Consider the following 22,431-nt stretch of genomic DNA (forward strand, 5'->3'; position numbering starts at 1 on the left):
GGGAAACATCATTGACCGGCCGGTGTTACGGAGACTCCCGCCGGCCGGTCGGGGCAGAAATGTGGCGGGGCGGGTAGGAGAATTTCGCCCAGTGAGTCCAATATGAAAAGGTTCATAAATTAAGCCTCTCAGGTGGGTGACGAATTTGGGTTGACCGCCAGGGTGGCACACCACTCGTCGTCAGGATCAATGCTGTGCACTGACAGCGGCTGGTGCATTCGACTCGGGGACAGCTTGTTCTTGTTGATGACAGCAACGCCGAAGGGCTCCCTGTCCTCAGTGTCATTGGTCTGTGTGATGTCGGGATCGGGCTCGGTGAACGTGGGTTGAATTGCCCGAACGTTTCTGCGAGGCTGGTTAAACGGGTACGAGTTGGCAGGGTGAGCTGCTCGATAGCAGGCAGCGTAGTGGCCCAACCTGCCACAGCGTAGGCATTGTCGCGCATTGGCAGGACATTGCCGCTTTAAATGGGCGGAGCCACAGTTGCCGCATGTCGTGACGTCAGTGCATTTGTTGCGCCACCGCGCATGCGCGGTGCGGTCTTGCGTAGTGTGCACCTGCGCATCACGTTCCTCTGCGTCAGCGTCCCCTCTTTTGGCACGTACAAGCGCGGGGGTCCTCGGAAAGCACGCGTAATGGCCGGCCTCCTCCAGGCCGCGGCCCGGGAGGTACTCGATCGTCTGGACCCGCCCCGCCTCGTGGGGCCCGTGCCGCGCCGCTGCGGCCGCCTGGATGTGTGAGTACCGGCTGGTGGTGTTCTCATGGAGGACGCAGGTCTCGACGGCAGTCGCCAGGGTGAGTTGCTTGACCCGAAGGAGCTGCTGGCGCAGGGTGTCCGACATGACTCTGAAAACTATCTGGTCACGTATCATGGAGTCAGAGGTAGTCCCATAGCCGCAGGACTGCGCGAGGATGCGGAGGTGTGTTAAGTAAGACTGGAAAGGTTCGTCCTTACCTTGCAGTCGCTGCTGGAACAGGTACCTCTCGAAGCTCTCGTTTACTTCAACGCTGAAGTGTTCATCAAACTTCAGGAGCACTGTCTTGTATTTGGTTTTGTCCTCGCCGTCCGGGGTAAATGTAAGGGAGTTAAAAATGTGGCTGGCGTGTTGCCATGATATAATCCCTTGCCGTGGAGAGAGGAAGGGCTATCTTCCTGGTGTCCGATGCATTCTCCCTGTCTGTGCCTCGAGGAAGAGTTGGAAGTGCTGTTTGAACAGTTTCCAATTGACCCCGAGATGGCCAGCGATTCGGAGCGGTGGCGGCGGGTTGATGTTCTCCATGGTGCAGGACGGTGGATTGCTGATACGTTGCAGGTAAGTCTCACAGGCGCTGGCTTGCGTCCACTTCTGGTATCATGTCGTGTTGGGTGTTCTGGTGTACAAACGATCCAACACGGCTGGAGATGGTGTAACTCAATTATATTGACTACTTAACTATAACAGCACACTGCTAACTTGGGTACGTGCATTACCAGCTAATCTGTGGACCCTGTCCTATTACTATCTGGATGAGGCACTCAGCACATGGTGAATGTCTGAGTGGCAGGCTCTGAGCTCGGTGCTCTGAGCTGGCTGCTGCTGGAATCCGCGGGAACTGTAGTGTCCCCTGTTTTTATAGTGCGTGTGCTCTCACTGGTGATGGCTGCGATGTTGTGTGTGTGTTGGTTGGTCCTATTGCATGTCCATCAGTGTGTGTTTGATTTCACCATGATATGATGATCTAAATATCATGACACATCTGTTCTTCGACTTGTGCTGCTACTGCTACAGAGTGGTTTGTCAGAGAAATGAGTTTTAAATACAGTGCTTTTCCATGCATCTCGGAAATGTTTCAAAGCATAATTACCTTGTTTGAGTTGGTAGACGCGGCAGCCATTTTGCACACCAAATCTCACAAACAGCAGCGAGGTGAAGGACCAATTAATTTGTTTCGGATGGTTTTATCTTGAGGAAGATTACCTAACTATGACATGATATAATCCCTTGCTGTTCTTCAAATATTACCAGGGAATCTTTCATGTGAATTTAAAACAGCAAAACGGGTAGATCGAACCTCAATTTAAAAGTTCATTTGAAGGATGATATTCGCAACTGAGCAGTGCACACTGTATTTTACTCAGTTTTTAATAATGAAAAGTAGAAAGTTTGAAAGGGCCAAGAAAACTTGCACAAATAAAGTCACTCAATTTAGACACATCTTCAAGTTTGTCAACGAAAAGGTAGTTCATTTGTGCTCTTTCCAATCCATTTTAAGAACAAAGTTGAACAACAGATTATTTCTCTGAGCGTAGTTTTCACTACAGCGCTACTTCGAAGCTGTAAAGGAATGTAAGATTCACCACTGACAGCAGTAGACCATGACTTTTCCTTTAAATCAGCTTATACGGTATAAATAATTACACACGAAATAGGGCCCAACGAAGCTTCTCTATTTGCCTCATTCTTGCATCCTCTTTCCAGAAATGCTGTTAATTCTTTCTTAAATCCATTTAAACTATCCACTTCAATGGCCTTTCCTGGTAACTTAACTTCATGGCTTTATTCTTTTGGAAGAAGATGCTCTGTCTGGCGTTCTTACACTTATATTTTCCTAATTTTGATATGCCTTCTAGGATTCGACCGAGTTGCCATAATTTAGTTCGATTTCCTTCACCGTCACCAAATGTCTGTTTGTTTCTATTTTCAGGCATATATCAAATTAGGAAAATATGAAGAAGCAATTACAGATTGTGAGTGGGCCCTGAAGGTGAGAACAGTTAAATTTAAGGGTATGATAAATGATTTTATGTTTCCAATGATCTGACGCAATCTCGTGAAACATTGCTATGTAAATCCCGCCCATTGTGGGTGGGGTGACTTTTTGGCAAATCTGCATACTAAAGGCGAAAGCTGGTCTCATTGTAATATGCAATTTCTCGAGGTATCTGAGGTGTTGAGACCTATCCCTTTCGCCATGGACACCTCGGGCGAACGCCGTTCAGTACTGGTCTCCAGAAACAGGGACCAGACAGAATGGCGCTTGTCAAGATCTCCCAGGGGTTTGAAGGCCCCAGATGAATGCCATTTGGGCAGGATGGTACTCTGGCACTTTTGTTGCCATCCGATCACCATGGTACCACCAACCTGACATGGTACACTGGCAGTGCCAGCTTGGCACCCTGGCAGTGCCACCTGCGTGCCAGCCTGGCACTGCGCAGGGTGCCAAGCTGGCATTTTGTTTGCGCGGTGGTGATCAGGCTGGGGGTGCCCTGCGTGGGTGTTAGTGGGGATGTGGGAGAGGCCTGAGGTCCCTGTCACAATGAGTTGGGTCTTAGGGGGAGTCAGGGGTCACTTCTGGGGCTCCAAAGATCGGGGCGCCATTTTAGAATGGTGCCCCGATCTCTTGCTACACTGAGGAGATCTGGCGAGCGGAGTTGCTCAGTGCACAAAACGGGGCTATGTGCAGTCTCGGCCACACATTCTCCCCTGAGGCCCCATATCTAACCCAGATGCCGTTTTATAGCTTTGTGTTTCTCGGTACTGCGAGCGCCAGAGAAACAGGTGGCTCGCTATGGAACTTTGTTCCCATTCAGTTAAATCCCACCTGTTGTAACTTTTTTGGGCCCTGGGGAGTTTCTCATCAGTTTAGCCCAGAATTATTTTCATCACTGGGGAGCTGAACTCACTGGCCAGACCGGCGCCTCAGAGATCGGGCTGTTATTGTGAAAGGGTGTTCTAATCTCTAAGGAGCTTGTGGGTCCTCCATAACCTCTGACCCATGGGCAATGTCACCCCCTCCCCCCCAAGTGAGGACACCCCGCTATGTGGTCGCTGAGTGCCCCCACTTTTCAAGTCTACCCATGCCCCCCCCCCCTCCACTTCCAGAGCCCTCACCCTTCACTCCCCAACCATCCAAAGGCCCCTTCATACCTGCCTTGCAGCCCCCACCCTTCATATGCCCACTTTCACCCTCCTTTCATGGCCCCCCTCAGGCTCTGACCCGTGGCAGTGCCACCCTGACATCTGGGAAACCTGGCACTGGCACCCCGGGAGTACTCCTACTGGCTTTGCAGTACCACCCAGGCACCTTAGCACTGGGTGGCAGTGCCAAGTTGCCAGCTGGGTAGTGCCAAGGTGCTCACATTCCAGCGGGAGGGCCCAGAGTCTGCACGATCTCCCTGTGTCTGCGTGGGTTTCCTCCGGGTGCTCCGGTTTCCTCCCACAAGTCCCAAATGACGTGCTTGTTAGGTGAATTGGACATTCTGAGTTCTCCCTCTGTGTTCCCGAACAGGCTCCGGAATGTGGCGACTAGAGGCTTTTCATAGTAACTTCATTGCAGTGTTAATGTAAGCCTGCTGTGACAATAATGATTATTATTATCATTATTACTAGAGGGCCACCCTGCACCATCCCTGCCCACCCAGGGACCGATGGCCCAGGAGAACCCCAGGGTGCTGTTCTGCCTGTTTCACATTTGTGTGGACCAGTACTGAACAGCGCCTGGCTGGGGACTCCCTGAGGAGGTCGTTAGATGCCGGGAGGCCGGTAAATCCTGGGTGAATACGGCTAAGTAGGTTCCAAACCTACATAAGCGTGCCCGTCTGGTCACGCCCATTGTCGGCGGGATTCTGGTTGCACCACCAAGCGGGACTTGGGTGGATCCCATAAGGCATAGTGGCTGCCGGAAAGCGCGTGGGAGGCCTACCCGGCACCTACCGGCCAAGTCATGCTCCCGGTCGGTCGCAACATGGCTGGTAGATCGCGCCCATTATTTCTTTGATTCCTTGAATGCAGTAATTGATTATTCAAGAGTCCATCCTGCAGAGCCATAAGACATAGAAGCAGAATTAGGCCATTCAGCCCATCGAGTCCACTCCGCCATTCAATTATGACTGATATGTTTCTCAGCCCCATTCTCCTGCTTTCTCATAACCCCTGATTCCCTTATTAATCAAGACCCAAACTAAAGGACACATTTGCGTTTATGTAGCATTACTATCTGTATCTTCAAAACATTTTGCTGATCTGTAGCTAACTATAGCAGTCAGATTTCATACAGGCACAATCCCACAAACAGCAGTGAGACGACCTACTAGATGATATATGGTTTCCATACAAAGAACAAAGAAAAGTACAGCACCGGAACAGGCCCTTCGGCCCTTCAAGCCCGTGCCGAACATGCTGCCCGTCTAAACTAAAATCTTCTCCACTTCCTGGGTCCGTATCCCTTTATTCCCATCCTACTCATGTATTTGTCAAGATGCCCCTTAAATGTCACTATTGTCCCTGCATCCACCACCTCCTCCGGCAGCGAGTTCCAGGCACCCACTACCCTCTGTGTAAAAAAACTTGCCTCGTACATCTCCTCTAAACCTGGCCCCTCGCGCCTAAAACCTATGCCCCCTAGTAATTGACCCTTCTACCCTGGGAAAAAACCTCTGACTATCCACTCTGCCTATGCCCCTCATAATTTTGTAGACCTCTATCAGGTCGCCCCTCATCCTTCATTGTTCCAGTGAGAACAAACCGAGTTTATTCAACTACTCCTCAAAGCTAATGCCCTCCATACCAGGCAACATCCTGGTAAATCTCTTCTGCACCCTCTCTAAAGCCTCCACATCCTTCTGGTAGTGTGGCGACCAGAATTGAACACAAAACTCCAAGTGTGGCCTAACTAAGGTTCTATACAGCTGCAACATGACTTGCCAATTCTTATACTCAATGTCCCGGCCAATGAAGGCAAGCAAGCCGTATGCCTTCTTGACTACCTTCTCCACCTGTGTTGCCCCTTTCAGTGATCTGTGGACCTGTGCACCTAGATCTCTCTGACTTTCAATACTCTTGAGGGTTCTACCATTCACTGTATATTCCCTCCCTGCATTGACCTTCCACAATGCATTACCTCACATTTGTCCGGATTAAACTCCATCTGCCATCTCTCCGCCCAAGTGTCCAAACAATCTAAATCCTGCTGTATCCTCTGACAGTCCTCATCGCTATCCGCAATTCCACCAACCTTTGTATCATCTGCAAACTTACTAATCAGACCAGTTACATTTTCCTCCAAATCATTTATATATACTACAAAGAGCAAAGGTCCCAGCACTGATCCCTGTGGAACACCACTGGTCACAGCCCTCCAATTAGAAAAGCATCCTTCCATTGCGACTCTCTGCCTTCTATGACCTAGCCTGTTCTGTATCCATCTTGCCAGTTCACCCCTGATCCCGTGTGACTTCACCTTTTGTACCAGTCTGCCATGAGGGACCTTGTAGGTGGTAATTGAGGGAGGAACAAGAGGACGATTTCTATACTTGTCTTTCAAAAAATGCCCCAGGATCTTTAATGCTCAGCTGGTACCATTTGAACAGCCAAGTCGGGCCTCAGTTTCATGTTTCAGCCAGAAGATGGCACCACTGGCATGGCAGCACCATCTCTACTGCACTGATGTGTCAGTCAAAATTTTGTACTTGAGTCCTAAAGAAACCCTACAAATCCAACTTAATGGGTGATCGCCGGGGTCAAACTGGTCGAGGTGGGCTATTAGTATATTATGTTTGGTCATTTAACATGCTACTCTTTATGATTTCAGTGCAATCAGAACTGTATAAAAGCGTATGTTCATATGGGAAAGGCTAACCTAAGTTTAAAGAAGTATGGGGAGGTAAGATTGTTTCATTTATTATTGCAGCTTTCTACTGATATTTAATGCAATGAATCTGACATTAAAAATCTTGTCGCTTTAAGTTACTTGTTGCATTTTACTTCCAGCCTGCAAGACAGCAGACCGTGTTACAGATAAATCTTCCTCTGTCATTTTGATCCTCCAACCAACCACCGATAAACAAAGACTAGGCAGATGTTTAAGATTCAAGTAGACGAAAGGCAGTTAACCATTCACATTTGTTTAATTATAATTTCCAGTTTTGGACATCACACAACTGTTTTATAGTGCTCCTTACAATTAAGGTTTATAATCATTTTACTGTCAAGTGTGGCCAAAATGCATTTCCGAAGTTTAACCACTTTGTGGGAACGCATTGAAAGTAGAAACAAAGGATTTTTGTTTGTTTATCTGAATTACAAATCAAACCTATAATTAGGAATTACTGTAATTACTGATCAAAACTGCGTCATATGAAAATACTCTGAAAATGGTTTCAGACATGAAAAAACTTATTATTAATACTGTAGTATGTGACGATGTCTGTTTATATAAGTGGCCTTACCAATCAGACCTAAACAAAGAGGAAGAAAGCTAGGTGTGACCTGTTGAAAAGCACTGAAACCTGGGGCGTCATTCTCCGACCCCCCGCCGGGTCGGAGAATGGCCGTTGGCCGCCGTGAATCCCGCCCCCGCCGACGTCTCCGGTACCGGAGATTGGGCGGGGGCGGGAATCAGGCCGCGCCGGTTGGCGGGACCCCCCGCTCAATTCTCCGGCCCGTATGGGCCGAAGTCCCGCCCAGAAATTGCCTGTCCCGCCGGTGTAAATCAAAGCTGGTATTTACCGGCGGGACCAGGCGGCGTGGGCGGGCTCCGGGGTCCTGGGGGGGGTGCGGGGCGATCTGACCCCGGGGGGTGCCCCCACGGTGGCCTGGCCCGCGATCGGGGCCCACCGATCCGCGGGCGGGACTGTGCCGTGGGGGCACTCTTTCCCTTCCGCCTCCGCCACGGTCTCCACCATGGCGGAGGCGGAAGAGACTCTCCCCACTGCGCATGCGCGGGAAACTGTCGGCGGCCGCTGACGCTCCCGCGCATGCGCCGCATTTCCGCGCCAGCTGGCGGGGCAACAAACGCCATTTCCGCCAGCTGGCGGCGCAACAAACGCCATTTCCGCCAGCTGGCGGCACAACAAACGCCATTTCCGCCAGCTGGCTGGGCAACAAACGCCATTTCCGCCAGCTGGCGGGGATGAAATCCCTCCGGCGCCGGCCTAGCCCCTCAATGTTGGGGCTCGGCCCCCAAAGATGCGGAGCATTCTGCACCTTTGGGCCGGCGCGATGCCCGTCTGATTGGCGCCGTTTTTGGCGCCAGTCGGCGGACATCGCGCCGTTGGGGGAGAATTTCGCCCCTGATCTCATGCAGTGCTTACTTAACAGGGCTAGTCATTGTAGCTTGAAGGGACGTGGGTTGACTTTTGCAACAGAGAAATACATTGGGCCGTAAAGTTTGAGCTCCCCAGGGTTAAATTTGGGGGTACGCCAAAGCTACACTGGGTAAGTATTTGCATAGCATTTGGCCTAAATTCCTCCGAACTATCCAAAAATGTGATTTAAATTGCACACTTTGGATGGTTTTACCAGGGTTACACCAATAGTCATCCAGAAAAACGTAGAGGAAGAATTCCCCACCAACCTGTCCCCCAACGATTCCCCACCCCCCCCCCCCACCCACCTTCCCCCCCATCCCTACAGCCCCCCTCTGCTGACCCGAGCACCAGACCTGATGGTGGAGTGGTGGAGTTAAGGCCAGAATGTGATCGGCCAAGATCGAATGGCAGGGCAGACTTGATGGGCCAAATGGCCTAATTCTGCCCCTATATCTTAGACCCCCACCCTCCCTGTTGGACTGGAGGTGACCCCCCCTTGAACCCCCCCCCATCCACCCCCAAACTCTGCTTCCCCCTACACCCTCCCCCCCCCCCCCAACCTCCTGTTATGTGTCTTCAGAAGGTCACTGAAAGTGGGTGCAACTGTGATCTGAATGAGTTTATGTTCCTCACCAGGCTCGGCAATGCTACCAGAAGATTTTAGAAATCGATCCAAACCGAGAGAAGCTGGTTAAAGGTACAAGAAATGTTTGCTGTCTTTAAGAAGCGCTAAGCAATTATACAGTCTGAAATGTAAAGGAGTGATATGCGTATGCTTATCTGCTTTGACTAAATTATTCTCTGTTTACCTACTTCTTGTTTTGTAAATGCTAGTTAGAGATCTCCGGAATGGTCTTTGAGGGTTCCAGTGCCCCGAGGCTCAGGATGAGAAAGATTAGCAGGGTTTTGACTCTGGATCATTATCCAGCCTATTTTGGTGCCGTGTCATGCTCTCGCCTGGACGTGGAAAAATTCATCAACTTCGCTTCCTGTTTCCACCCCTCCATCACTTTCACCTGATCCATCTCAGACACTTCCCTTCCCTTCCTTGATCTTTCTGTCTCCATTTCCGGCAATAGACTATCCACTAATATCCATTACAAGCCCACTGACTCCCACAGCTATCTGGACTACAACTCTTCGCACCCTACACCCTGTAAGGACTCCATCCCTTTCTCTCAACTCCTTCGCTTCTGTTGCATTTGTTCCGATGATGCCACTTTCCAAAATGGTGCTTCGAAAATGTGCTCCTTCTTCCTCAACCGTGATTTCCCACCTACAGTTGTGGACAGGGCCCTCAACAGTGTGCGTACCATCTCCCGCGGCACTACCCTTGCCCCCTCCACTCCCTCCCAGAACAAGGATAGAGTCCCCCTCGTTCTCACATTTCATCCCACCAGCCTCCGTATGCAAAGCATAATCCTCTGCCATTTTCGCCAACTCCTGCGTAATGCCACCACCAAACACATCTTCCCTTCACTCCCTCTGTCAGCATTCTGCAGAGACTGTTCCCACCGAGATAATCTAGTCCACTCCTCCACCATACCCAGAAATCTCCCATCACTCATGACACCTTCCCATGCAATCGCAGAAGGTGTAACACCTGCCCCTTTACCTCTTCCATGCTTAACATCCCAGGCCCAAAACACTCATTCCAGGTTGAGCAGCGTTTCACTTACATCTCTTCCAATTTGGCCTACTGCATTCGCTGCTCCCAATGTGGTCTCCTCTAAATCGGAGAGACCAAACGCAGACTGGGTGATCGCTTTGCCGAGCATCTTTGATCTGTGCGCATTCAGGACTCTGTCCTTCCTGTTGCTTGCCATTTTAACAAAAGACCCTGCTCCCATTCCCACATATCTGTTCTTGGCCTGCTGCAATGTTCCAGTGAAGCTCAACGCAAACTGGAGGAACAACATCTCATCTTTCGGCTAGGCACGCTCCAGCCTTCCGGCCTGAACATCGAATTCAACAACTTCAGATGATCAGCTCTACCCCACCTCGACCCATTTGTTTTCATCCCATTTCATTTTAACTGACTTTTACCATTTAATCCTTTCTTGATATATATATAATTTCCCCCCCTCCCCCCCCCCCCCCACAATCTTATCCACCTTTCCTTCACCTTTCACCTCTTTGCTTCCCCCTTCCCCTCCCCCACATCTACAGGTCATCCTCTGATGTTAGTTTCCCTGCCGTTTGACCTTTCACATCTTTTGTTCTCTCTGGGGACTGTCATTATCACTCTTTCCCCTTGGTTTCTGTGGCCATTAGCACCCGTTTTCCCTGGGTTTCTGTGGCTATGACTCATCTTTCATTCTCACTCCACAGTATAAATATTTCCCACTTTCTCTGTCTGTTAGCTTTGATGTGGAGATGCCGGTGTTGGACTGGGGTGAGCACAGTAAGAAGTCCTACAACACCAGGTTAAAGTCCAACAGGTTTGTTTCAAACACTAGCTTTCAGAGCACTGCTGAGGAAGGAGCAGTGCTCCGAAAGCTAGTGTTTGAAACAAACCTGTTGGACTTTAACCTGGTGTTGTAAGACTTCTTACTGTTAGCTTTGACAAAGAGTCATCAGACTCGAAACGTTAGCTCTTTTCTCTCCTTACTGATGCTGCCAGACCTGTTGTGTTTTTCCAGCATTTTCTCTTTCGTTTCAGATTCCAGCATCCGCAGTAATTTGCTTTTATCGAACCTGGGAAATAGGGATGGATTGAATGCTGGCCTATCCAATGAAGACCGCATCCCTTGAATTAATAAAAAAAATCTGGCTCATTAGTACATTTATCCGTCGAACCATTGGGAAAACAGTATACATAACCTTTGTAGTTAAATTCGGAATATGTTTTAACTTGTTACGTATGTACAGTAATTTATAATATTTGGCTTTCCTGACTGTTGACGGAAAATCTGTGTGTTAAAATTTAGAGTACACAAATTTACTGGAGCTGGCTCAAAAACAGGAACAGCAGGAGAAAGAAGTAGTGGAAGAGTTTGAACGGGGCAATGAGAACATTACAACAGCCAATGAAGTGCTGAAGAAACTATCCAGCCCGAATAAGATTCCTCTTTTCTACCTTGGTGGTGTGAGATTACTGACTGAGCTGATGAAGGAGTGTAAGTTGAAGAAGCAGTGATACCCTTAACTGTCATAGAGCTACACACATGCACTCATTTTTCATCGAATTTACAGTGCAGAAGGAGGCCATTCGGCCCATTGAGTCTGCACCGGCTCTTGGAAAGAGCACCCTACCCAAGGTCAACACCTCCACCCTATCCCCATAACCCAGTAACCCCACCCAACACTAAGGGCAATTTTGGACACTAAGGGCAATTTAGCATTGCCAATCCACCTAAGCTGCACATCTTTGGACTGTGGGAGGAAACCGGAGCACCCGGAGGAAACCCACGCACGCACGGGGGGAACGTGCAGACTCCGCACAGACAGTGACCCAAGCCGGGAATTAAACCTGGGACCCTAGAGCTGTGAAGCAATTGTGCTAACCACAATGCTAGCGTGCTGCCCTTTTGAGATGGTATCTTCGGTAATTCAGAGGAATGTGGCGGTAAATGAACATAGTTTTCTTTAACTATTTACAAAGTTTCGCTCAAGACGGTATATCACTCCCAGTACAGTCCTTGCTGGGAGAACTAACCACAGTTGAGCCAGATTTTATCTTAGTTCACAACGAGCCCCAGGTGGGTGGCCTCCGCCACCTCTCTGGGAAGCTCGTACTCCACAACGGAGAGACCAATGATGGTTTCCCCTTGGTCCTCGTGGGCTTATGACAGTCTCCCATTGTGATAGTGCTGGTATTGGATAAATGCCATCTACACATCTGGATGAATGGTATAATTGGTGCGCGATGAACAGAAAATGCTGGAAATACTACCTGTACTGCTGAATATCTGTGAGTAGAGAACTTTATGCTCCTGTGGCATATTGTCAGGTCTGGAGAATGTCAGGGTCTGTGACAGAGTGGAAAGCAAGAGAATAAATGAACAACAGAATCCTTACCAGTACCTGTTGCATCCCAGTGTTGAGTCTGGGAGGCGATAGCAGAGTATCATTTGGCATGGCGGTGTCCATGTAATATATACGGGAATGTCTTCATCCATTGATTTTAAAACACTCATGGATGTTCTGTGACTGATGAGAAACTATATAAATGTGAGGTTTTTTTCTTTCCTGACTGGCTGATGAGGTACTCTTGCTTGAGCTCTGTTGAACTTCATTGCATCGTTGTAGGACGCTGATCGAGATATCATAGTGGGTGGGTGACAGAATTAAGATGGCAAATGACCAGGGAAGCTCAGGGTCATGATTGCAGACTGATCTGAGGTGTTCAGCAAAATTCTCTGCGTTTGGTTATCTCACTGTAGAGGAGATGGCATTATAAGCAGTAAATATATAATTGGTGTTCCTCCATTAATGTAATCAGGGGCTGGTTTAGCACAGTGGGGTAAACAACTGGCTTGTAATGCAGAACAAGACCAGCAGGGCGGGTTCAATTCCTGTACCGGCCTCCCCGAACAGGCGCTGGAATGTGGCGACTAGGGGCTTTTCACAGTAACTTCATTGATGCCTACTTGTGACAATAAGCGATTATTATTATCTAGTCTAGTCTTAACACGCCTGCTCACTTTTCTACATATGTCTCTGGATCTTTTTTCTTCACTTGCCTGGGGATGCTGAGCCAGTTATACTGCTCTTACTACTGGTATAGCTGACATAGATTGACTCAGCACAAAGTGTGGGTGTGAAGTTCACTTCTTCCTGGTTTGTAAGGCCCGATTCCTTATCATAGAACTACCTGGAAAGCAGAATCCACAGAAACTTTCAAAATACAGCTGAAAATGTACTTTTTGAAGAGGATTGATTTGCCTGCTTATGAGGAGAAATCTGGTGTCTGGGACTGTATGGAACAAACCTTTCAAAGAGCCCGCCAAAGATGGGCCAAATGGCCTTCTCTGTTGCAAGGTTCTATGATTTTAACATGCATTGGGGAATCAGAAGTGTCTTCTGACTTGGAGTAGACAAGTTCGAGTAAAAAACAATCCCAAGACTGCCATACTTCATCTCCAGATTCACATCTGCCAGGGCAGACTGCGTGCCTACCAGTCTCGTCTAAGACTTCCAGAAAAATCATCCCAAAAACCAGTCCCCGTACGTCACGTTGCTTATTATCTAATCCTCTCAGTTTGATTATAATGTCACCCTCAATAGTTTGTTGGGGAGTATTAAACACAAAAAATAACATGAGGGTGGAAGAAAAATTGAGATTTGTAATTAATCAAAATGAATAGCCTATTCACTATGCAAATTTAGATTTTAAAAATAAATATTGTCCATTCCCTGTGTTTTGCCCTCTGTGCTGGGGAACAGTTTTATGGATACTGGTTAATCTGTGGAACCATGCATCATAAGGGCGGCACGGTAGCACAGTGGTTAGCATTGTTGCTTCACAGCGCCACGGTCCCAGTTCGATTTCTGGCTTGGGTCACTGTCTGTGCGGAGTCTCCACGTCCTCCCCGTGTCTGCGTGGGTTTCCTCCGGGTGCTCCTGTTTCCTCCCACAAGTCCCAAAAGACGTGCTGTTAAGTAATTTGGACATTCTGAATTCTCCCTCTGTATCCGAACAGGCGCCGGAATGTGGCAACTAGGGGTTTTTCACATTAACTTCATTGCAGTGTTAATGTAAGCCTACTTGTGACACTAATAAAGATTATTATTATTACAATATTATTATTATTAAACAGCAGCTTGCCTCATTGGATAGGCAATACTCTCAACTTTGAAGGTTGAGGCAGCACGGTGGCGCAGTGGGTTAGCACTGCTGCCTCACGACACCGAGGTCCCAGGTTCGATCCCGGCTCTGGGTCGCTGTCCGTGTGGAGTTTGCACATTCTCCCCGTGTCTCCGTGGGTTTCACCCCCACACGTCAAGGATGTGCAGGGTAGGAGGATTGGCCACGCTAAATTGCCCCCTAATTGGAGAAAAAAAATAATTGGGTACTCTAAATTTATTTTTTTAAACTTTGAAGGTTGTGACGTGCAAGTCCCAATTTGGACGTTTTATACGTCTACAGATTTAAAAAACCTATTCACAGGCTAATGAAGTTTTTATAGTTTCTTTGTGGTAGGAGATTTGTTTCCTGACTTTCGACTGTCACCTGGTCTTTCTCAACCTCTTCCCCATCACCATCCTTTGTTCGGTTGGCCCTACCAAATGGTGTTTATTATCTCTTTAGATTTGGTCCTGATAAACTTAAAATATTAATTCATTTTTTTATTTGCAATTGGGGTTGTCTTTCTATTGTCTTTCCAATATTTCTTGTTTTTGGAATCTGCATTACTGTCTGTAATAAATACGGAAGGACATTTGTTTATTTTTAAACTTTGTCATGAATATTTCCTTTATCTGCTGTTGCAGGCACTGAACAGACTTTATTCAGAACTAACAGTGGATTCAGTATCATCAATGACAATGAAATTATAAAAAGGTAAGGGATTATGGCTATTGTCAATACCAGGGTCAGATAAAACCAACACTGAAACTGACCAAAGGTTTGGAAATGAAGAACAGCAGAGGGACATTGAAGTGGGTTTTGCATCTATTAACCGTTATAGACCAAGTGCCACAGTGCCTCGAAGACCTGCTATTTGGGGTGAGCAGAAATAAGTAACAATGGCAATGTACATTCTGCATTGCACCAGTGGAAGAACTGTTTATTTGACAGCAGGACAAGACATGTAAAGCATTGTAATAGCACATCTAAAGAGGTAGGTCCCACCACCATTTGGGCATCCAAGCATCCGCCACATAACTGGTGCATCAGCTTCCCCATCTCCAGCTTAGACTTGCTTGTCTTTATTGTGGCACGCATGCATACAGTTTAAATTCAGGAGCTGTAACTGAGATGTGCACTAACCACACGCTACCTATGTCTTATCCCTTATATACAATTAGTTTTGTCTTTTTAAAAATTACTTAATTAATCACTGTTTTCCTTAGGTTTTGAACATACAAAGTTTCTTTTATTTATGTAATTTTGCAAAGGCCAGGAATATGTATTTTTCTATCATTTATGTCTTTAACAGGAGTCTTACCAGCTCAATGAAAGAACCATTTGATGTGGAACTATGTGTTTCTGTCCTTGTGCTGTGGCAGGCAGTCTCTCGCGGAAATGGTAATCAGATCAATCATATTGTCTATAGGTAATAAAGCCGCTTTTTGTAACAGGTCAGCATTTGATTTATTTTAATCTGTTCATTCACTGCAGCTAGGAGAGGAGAGAGAAGGAAGAAAAAATAAAGGACTTGAAATGTTAACTCTGTTTATGTCTTCACAGATGATGCCAGACCTGCTAAGTTTTTCCAGCACTTTCTATTTTTATTTAAGAAAAACCTGTTGATTACAGACAGTGAGATCATGTCTTGAATATTCAAAAGCCTTAAACTGCAGAGCCTAGAAAATAAGGCGGCTAAGGCAGGAGAACGTTAGCATATAAAATATTAACTGGCAGAATGGAAATTAATCCAGAATAATTACTAGAAAAAATAAATTTAAAACTGAGTAATCTTTTCCGTAGGTGATAGATATTTGAAACTATCTGCCAGATAAGGACTTGGAAACATATTCAACATGTCAGACTGGCAGAGTTAGAGTGCGAAAGCGATGAGGTTCAATCAGCTGAATAGCTTCTATTTGGTTATTCTTATAATTTGTAATCGTTGACAAATTGAAATATTCATCTCTCCGGGCCAGGATGAGATTATGAATTAGTTCTTCTAGTAAACAAGAGATGAGAACAATTCTTGGACACAGATCATTTACAGAAAGAGGCCATAAATAATGTGAAGTAAATGGCATTCATTTTACAGATTTCATTCTGGGTTGGTAAAACAGCTCGCAAACTTTGTTTGCCTCTTTAATCTGGAACTTTTCCCTTGGTTTATAGAAGAAAACCAACGTTTACTTATCACTTTTTCTGGTACAAGTGAACAGTTACTGGATCTGTTGTCCTGTAAGGAAAGTGAAATCTACAAGGAGTGTCTAACTTTACTATCCATTTACTTAATGTCGGAATATGGAAAAAACCTACTCCTCTGCAGTCTGAATTTAACCAGGTAATCCTTTCATTACCCATGGAAATGAGTGAAGAAATTTTATTTTGTGGTGAGATTGAAGAAGGAAGGGATGGTGAACCTGTCAGTATGCGAGTGTAGTTCAATTGGTGTGAACGAGAAGGCATCCCATTAGTAAAGGGGTAACTGACATATACCTGTTCTGTAAAGGGAAATCAAAGTTAGGCAGATAGATGTTTTCAGTTGACCTGATATCATCAGTTTCCCAGTACATTAACGATTTATATGGGCAGGAGTTGGTTTATTTAGAGGGGGTTCACTAGGTTGATTCCAGAGATGTTGAGTTTGTCACATGAAGAGAGATTGAACAGTTTAGGCCTATTCTCTAGAGTTTTGAAGAATAAGGGGAGATCAAATTGAGGTATAGAAGATGATAAAAGGTATGGATAAAGTAGACGTGGAGCGATGCTTCCTCTTGTGCAGCGTTCTAGAACGAGAGGGCATAGTCTTAGGATAAGGGGTAGCAAATTTAAAACAGAGTTGAGGAGAAACTACTTCTCCCAAATATTTGTGAATCTGGAATTTGCTACCCCAGGGTGCGGTGGATGCTGGGACAGTGAGTAAATCTAAGGAGGTGGTAGACAGATTTTTAATTGGTAATAAGTTGAAAGGTTATGGAGAACAGGCAGGACGCGGGAGTTAAGACCAGGATGAGATCAGCCATGATCGAATGGTGAAGCAGACTCGGTGGGCCAAATGGCCTAATTCTGCTTCGACATCTTATGAAATGAACTACTAAGCTACTATCTTAATTCTGAATCCCATAGCTTTCAAAGATTTTTGATGGAGTTTAATCAATATTAGACATTTTCCCATTTCCGCTGAAATGTGTGTGAAAAATTCATCCAATCAAACATGCCTTCAAGCAGATGAAAACGTGCTGGGCATGGGGACCTGACCCAATGAAACAGGAATCATTGCTTTATCACGATCCTATCATAGGATGACAGCCTTGAAATAAAATTGAGCAACCAGTCTGGCATTATAGTTTCCTGGGTCTCAAACCCCCCCCCCCCCAGTGGAGTGGCACCGGGACATTCCTGTGTGAATTTTGCATAAAAGTGGGTCCTATGCTTCTAGGTAAAAGGAAATCATATATCAATCACAACTGGGACTATTTTGAAAGTTATTGGGAACGTAAGAAATAGGAGTAGGAATAAGCTGCATGTCCTTCGAGCTTGGTTCACCATTCAGTAAGATCATAGCTGATGTAAGATCATCAGCTCTACTTTCTTCTCCGATCCCTATATCCCTGGGTTCCCATAGTGTGCAAAAATGTATCAATATCTCTTTCGAATGGGGCATTAACCAAGATGCTCTTTATTCTCTCTGGTAGACCTGAAAGACCTCAAAGTGATATTTCAAAGAATGACCAGGGAGTCATTCATAGTATTGTGGCTAATATTTAACTCTCAGTCAATATCACTAAAGAATAGATTATCTGGTCATTGGCTGTAAAGTATTTTGGGAGGTCCTGTAGTTGTGAAAGGTTTTATATAGATCCAAGTCTGTCTTTATTTTTTTGAATGTACCCAATGCCTGAGCATTCTCAGTCCCTCAGGGATGGAGAAATCTTAAGATTCGTAACCACCTAAGTGAAGAATTTCTCCTCAACTCAGTGCTAAATGGCTGACCTTTTGTCCCGAGACAACACGCCTAATTCTAGACTGTAGCCAGGGGAAACACTCAACATCTACCCTGTCAAACTTCAGTTAGTGTGAAAAGAATTGAAGTCTTTGTCAACTAAAAACACTGCGTCTAGATAATAGTAATAGTATCATTTGGCATGGCGGTGTCCATGTAATATACATGTGGATGTTTTTATCAGTTGATTTTAAAACACATATGGACGCTCTAGATTGTGGTGAGAAACTGTAAATGCAAGTTCTTTCTTTCCTGATTGGCGGTTATTAATTGTCCTTTTTGTGCAGGTTGATGCAGATCCTAATGGGATTCATGATTTATACGGATGGAGCTGCTGGCGATGCCATAGGAATTCTCACCAGCCTAATGCCAGAAAATAAGTAATGTTGTTTTATTTACCTGCATAAAATTTTTACATCTTTCTTTCTTAAAGCAATTAATAAGATAGAAAAATTGGGCTGGATTCGCCACCTGCCATTGGTAATGGAGTTCCCAATGCAGCGGAGAAACCAGTGTCGGCCAAAAAAACGCGATTGGCCCGCCCGCTCAGAATGGCGGCCCGAAAGCGGGATTCGCGAGAGAATTAATTTACATAAAATTACATTGTATTTTCAGCACAGAAACAGGCCATTTGGCCCAACAGGCCTGTGCTAGTGTTTATCCACTAGTGTTTATCCTCTCTACAAGCTGCCTCTCTTCCTACTTCATCTAACCTCATCAACGTAACCGTCTATTCCTTTCTCCCTCTTACATTTATCGAACGTTCCCTTTAAGTGCATCTATGCTATTTGCCTCAGCTACTCCGTATGGTAGCCAGTTCCACATATTAATCATATGGCAAAGAAGATTCTCCTGAATTCTTCATTGGATTCAATAGTAATTCAATATTTATGCTCCTAGTTTTGATCTCCCCACAAATGAAAACATCTACCGCTTATCTCTACCTACCTAACCAAACTCCTTCATAATCTTAAAAAGCTCTATCACCTCTCAGCCTTTTCTTTTCTAAAGAAAAAAGCCACAAGCTGTCAATCTTTCTTAAAAGATATAGTTCTCAGTTCTGGCATCAGCTTCGTAAAGCTTTTTTGTGTTTTCTTCAATCCTCCATATCCTTTTACCTCGGAGATCAGAACTGTGCACAGTAAGTGTGGCCTAACCAAGGTTCTGTATCCAAGCTATCCCCTGGAAGGTCTTCACAGTACAATGGGACTGTACTTCAGTTTTATTACCGTGCACTGCTGTCGAGCCTGACTAGCTGTTTCCTCATGGGTGGAGGGAAAGAAAGACTAAGGGCGGGATTCCCTGGCCTCCCTGCGGTGTATTTTATGGCGACCTGCCATTGGGAGGTGGCGGGATCTACTGGTCCCGTCGCTGTTAACGGGATTTCTCATTGAATCCACCCCACCCTGCCGGAAAACCTGAGGTGGGGATGCGTCACCGGCACGACCAGATGATCCTTCCGGCATGATGAGCCAGAAGAGTTTGCCCTATAAGACCAATAGTTCCATTATTTTAAGATGCTCTCAGTTGCATGAACACCCGGATAATCTCATTTCTTACTCTTATTCCCTTCCATCATTTTGATGGAAAGCAGGAAGGGAACAGCACTGATGTACAGCTCACTAAATCTTCCACAGCTAGGCAAACTGAAAAGAAATGATGAGACATGCAAAGCCTAAGTCTGCCGAGGTCCAAAGGCCAAGAGGGGTGAATCTCAAGTTGGCTAGACGAGTCTTAATCTGGTTATCTCAGTGGTAGACAGTTAAACGTCTCCCGATTTAAAAATAAATCATGAATACTTCTTCCAAAATGATTGTCAGTCATGCTTCCTCAGCATTGTCTGTTGGATAAATTGATAAATTAAAAACCTTTGACTGAGCCTAAAATCTGAGATTGAAAAGTGACACAAACATCAAAATGATGAGCATTCTTGGCATTAACATGTTTGATTCCTTCCCCATTAGGTTTAAAAAGCATTGTCGAAGTGATTTTGCAGTCAATGTGTTACCATCATTTGAAAGTCTCCTGGTAAGGAATTAATATTGAGCCTTCCCACACATCCACCAGCCACTAAAACTTAGTCAGTGTGTATTTGAGGGTGTATTTTGACACTGCATTTAGAATATATTCGGGTTTTTTTGTTCATGTTTGTAAGTTACCATCAAGCCGAGGATCAACCCTGGTTCAATGCAGGAGGACAATGCAGGAGCAGCAGCAGGTATACCTAAAATGAAGTATCTACGTGGTGAAGCTACAAATCAGGAAGATTTGTGTGCCAAATATCGTAAGCATCAAGGGATTGACAGAGCGAAGTGATTCCACAACCAACAGATCAGATCTAAGCTTTGCAGTTCTGTCACATCCAGTTGTGAATGGTGGTGGACAATTAAACAACTTACTGGAAGAAGAGGCTCCATAAATATCCCCATCTTCAATAAGCCCAGTACATCAGTGCCGAGTGGATGATCCATCTCTGCCTCCTCGGATGTCCCCAGCATCACAGATACAAGTCTTCAACCAATTTGATTCACTTGACGTGATATCAAGAAACGGCTGAAGGCATTGGCTACTGCAAAGGCTATATATAGGCCCTGATAATATTCCAGCAATAGTACTGAAGACTTGTGCTCCAGAACTTGCGTACCCCTAGTCAATCTATTCCCATAAAGCTGCAACATTGACATCTACCCAACAATGTGGAAAAGTATGTTCTGTACACAAAAAGCAGGGCAAAGTCAATCCACCATCTGCAAGGCACAAGTCAGGAGTGTGATGGAATACTGTCCACCTGACTGGTGAGTGCAACTCCCAACAATGGTCAAGAAACTTATCATCATCCAAGACAAAGCCCGATTGATTGGCACCCCATCCACAAACATTCACTCTCTCCACAACTGACTCACAGTGGCAGCAGTGCGTACCATCTACAACATGCACTGCAGGAACTCACCAAGGTTCCTTAGCACCTTCCAAACCCATGAACACAACCATTTAGAAGGACAAGGGAAATAGACACATGGGAACACCACAACCTGGAAGTTACACTTCTAAGCCACCCACCATCCTGACTTGTAAATACATAGCCATTCCTTCACTGTCGCTGAATTCAGATCTTGGAACTCCCTCCCCAACAGCACTGTGTGTGTATGCACTGCAGCAGTTCAAGAAGGCAACTCATCACCATCTTCTGAAGGACAGTTATGGATGGGCAATAAATGCTTGCTTAGCCAACAACGCTCAAATCCCATAAATTTATTTTAAAAAAATACTCAGCCCACAAGTCATATTCAAATCTCCAACAAAGATTTTTTCATTTGAATGGTTTATGCGTCATTAGTGATTCTCATGCACATTCTATTTTTGCTGGTTTGATTCTTGTTGCAGAAAAACCTGAAGTTGGTGAATAAACAGGTGTTTCCACAGTACATGTCCGTCATAGGAAGCATTGCATCTGACAAGACAATATCTAGACAAATAGCACAAAGTGAAGAATACTGGGAGTCATGTTTAATTGCTATCGTAAGTTTCTTGAGAGTGTGGAACAACTTGAATTTCCATATTGATGCTTCCGTTTTAATCTTTAGTCAGAAATTATTTAGGACATTAAATATGATACTGACACCTAAATTAGTGAGGATCTCTTCTATGACAAATAGCTGTGCTAATTATCAGGGGCGGGATTCTCCCCTACACGGCGGGGCGGGGGGTCCTGGCGGGATGGAGTGGCGTGAACCACTCCGGCGTCGGGCCGCCCCAAAGGTGCGGATTTCTCCGCACCTTTAGGGGCCAAGCCCTCACCTTTAGGGGCTAGGCCCGCGCCAGAGTGGTTACCGTCCCGCCGGCTGGCGTGGAAGGCCTTTGGCGCAACGCCAGCCGGGGCCGAAGGGACTCCCCCGGCCGGCGGAAGTCCGCTCATGCGTGGGAGCGTCAGTGGCTGCTGACGTCATCCCCGCGCATGCGCAGGGGGAGGGGGGGGGTCACCTCCGCGTCGGCCATCGCGGAGGCTAAGGCCGACGCGGAGGGGAAAGAGTGCCCCCAGGGCACAGGTCCGCCCGCGGATCGGTGGGTGCCGATCACGGGCCAAGCCACCGTGGGGTCACCCCCCCTGGGCCAGATTGCCCCGTGCCCCCCCCAGGACCCCGGAGCCCGCTCGCGCTGCCTGGTCCCGCCGGTAAGGGAGGTGGTTTAATTCACGCCAGTGGGACCGGCATTATAGCAGCGGGACTTCGGCCCATCGCGGGCCAGAGAATTGCCGGGGGGGGGGGCCCACCGACCAGCGCGGCGCGATTCCCGCCCCCGCCGAATCTCCGGTGCTGGAGAATTCGGCGGCCAGCGGGGATGGGATTCACTCCGCCCCCCGGCGATTCTCCCGACCCGGCCGGGGGGGGTCGGAGAATCCTGCCCCAGGTGTTGACACATACATAATGATTTTGTTTTCTTTTTCACATGGAAGGCAAACAGGATTGATGAGGGTTGTGCGGTGGATGTTGTATACATGGATTTCAGTAAGGCATTTGACAAAGTCCTACATGGCAGAGTGATCAGAAAAGTGAGATCTTATGGGATGTAG

The 22,431-nt window shown here is 46.5% G+C and overlaps 1 protein-coding gene across 4 annotated transcripts in view; it reads left to right on the forward strand.

Annotated features, from left to right (window-relative positions):
- ttc12 (tetratricopeptide repeat domain 12) overlaps nt 1–22,431 on the forward strand; it is a 50,543-nt gene that overhangs the window by 12,817 nt on the left and 15,295 nt on the right. For 2 of the 4 annotated variants that reach the window (XM_072486489.1, XM_072486493.1), the window contains exons 6-16: nt 2,686–2,745; nt 6,571–6,642; nt 8,705–8,765; nt 10,999–11,187; nt 14,503–14,572; nt 15,171–15,259; nt 16,031–16,199; nt 18,149–18,241; nt 19,826–19,889; nt 20,017–20,079; nt 21,246–21,380. In XM_072486489.1, coding sequence (XP_072342590.1) covers nt 2,686–2,745; nt 6,571–6,642; nt 8,705–8,765; nt 10,999–11,187; nt 14,503–14,572; nt 15,171–15,259; nt 16,031–16,199; nt 18,149–18,241; nt 19,826–19,889; nt 20,017–20,079; nt 21,246–21,380 — 1,065 coding nt within the window. The remainder of the gene's footprint in view (nt 1–2,685; nt 2,746–6,570; nt 6,643–8,704; nt 8,766–10,998; nt 11,188–14,502; nt 14,573–15,170; nt 15,260–16,030; nt 16,200–18,148; nt 18,242–19,825; nt 19,890–20,016; nt 20,080–21,245; nt 21,381–22,431) is intronic. The other 2 variants (XM_072486490.1, XM_072486492.1) reach the window with 2 other exon arrangements.

The sequence above is a fragment of the Scyliorhinus torazame genome, chromosome 21, assembly GCF_047496885.1.
Source record: "Scyliorhinus torazame isolate Kashiwa2021f chromosome 21, sScyTor2.1, whole genome shotgun sequence".
NCBI classification, from domain to species: Eukaryota; Metazoa; Chordata; class Chondrichthyes; order Carcharhiniformes; family Scyliorhinidae; genus Scyliorhinus; species Scyliorhinus torazame.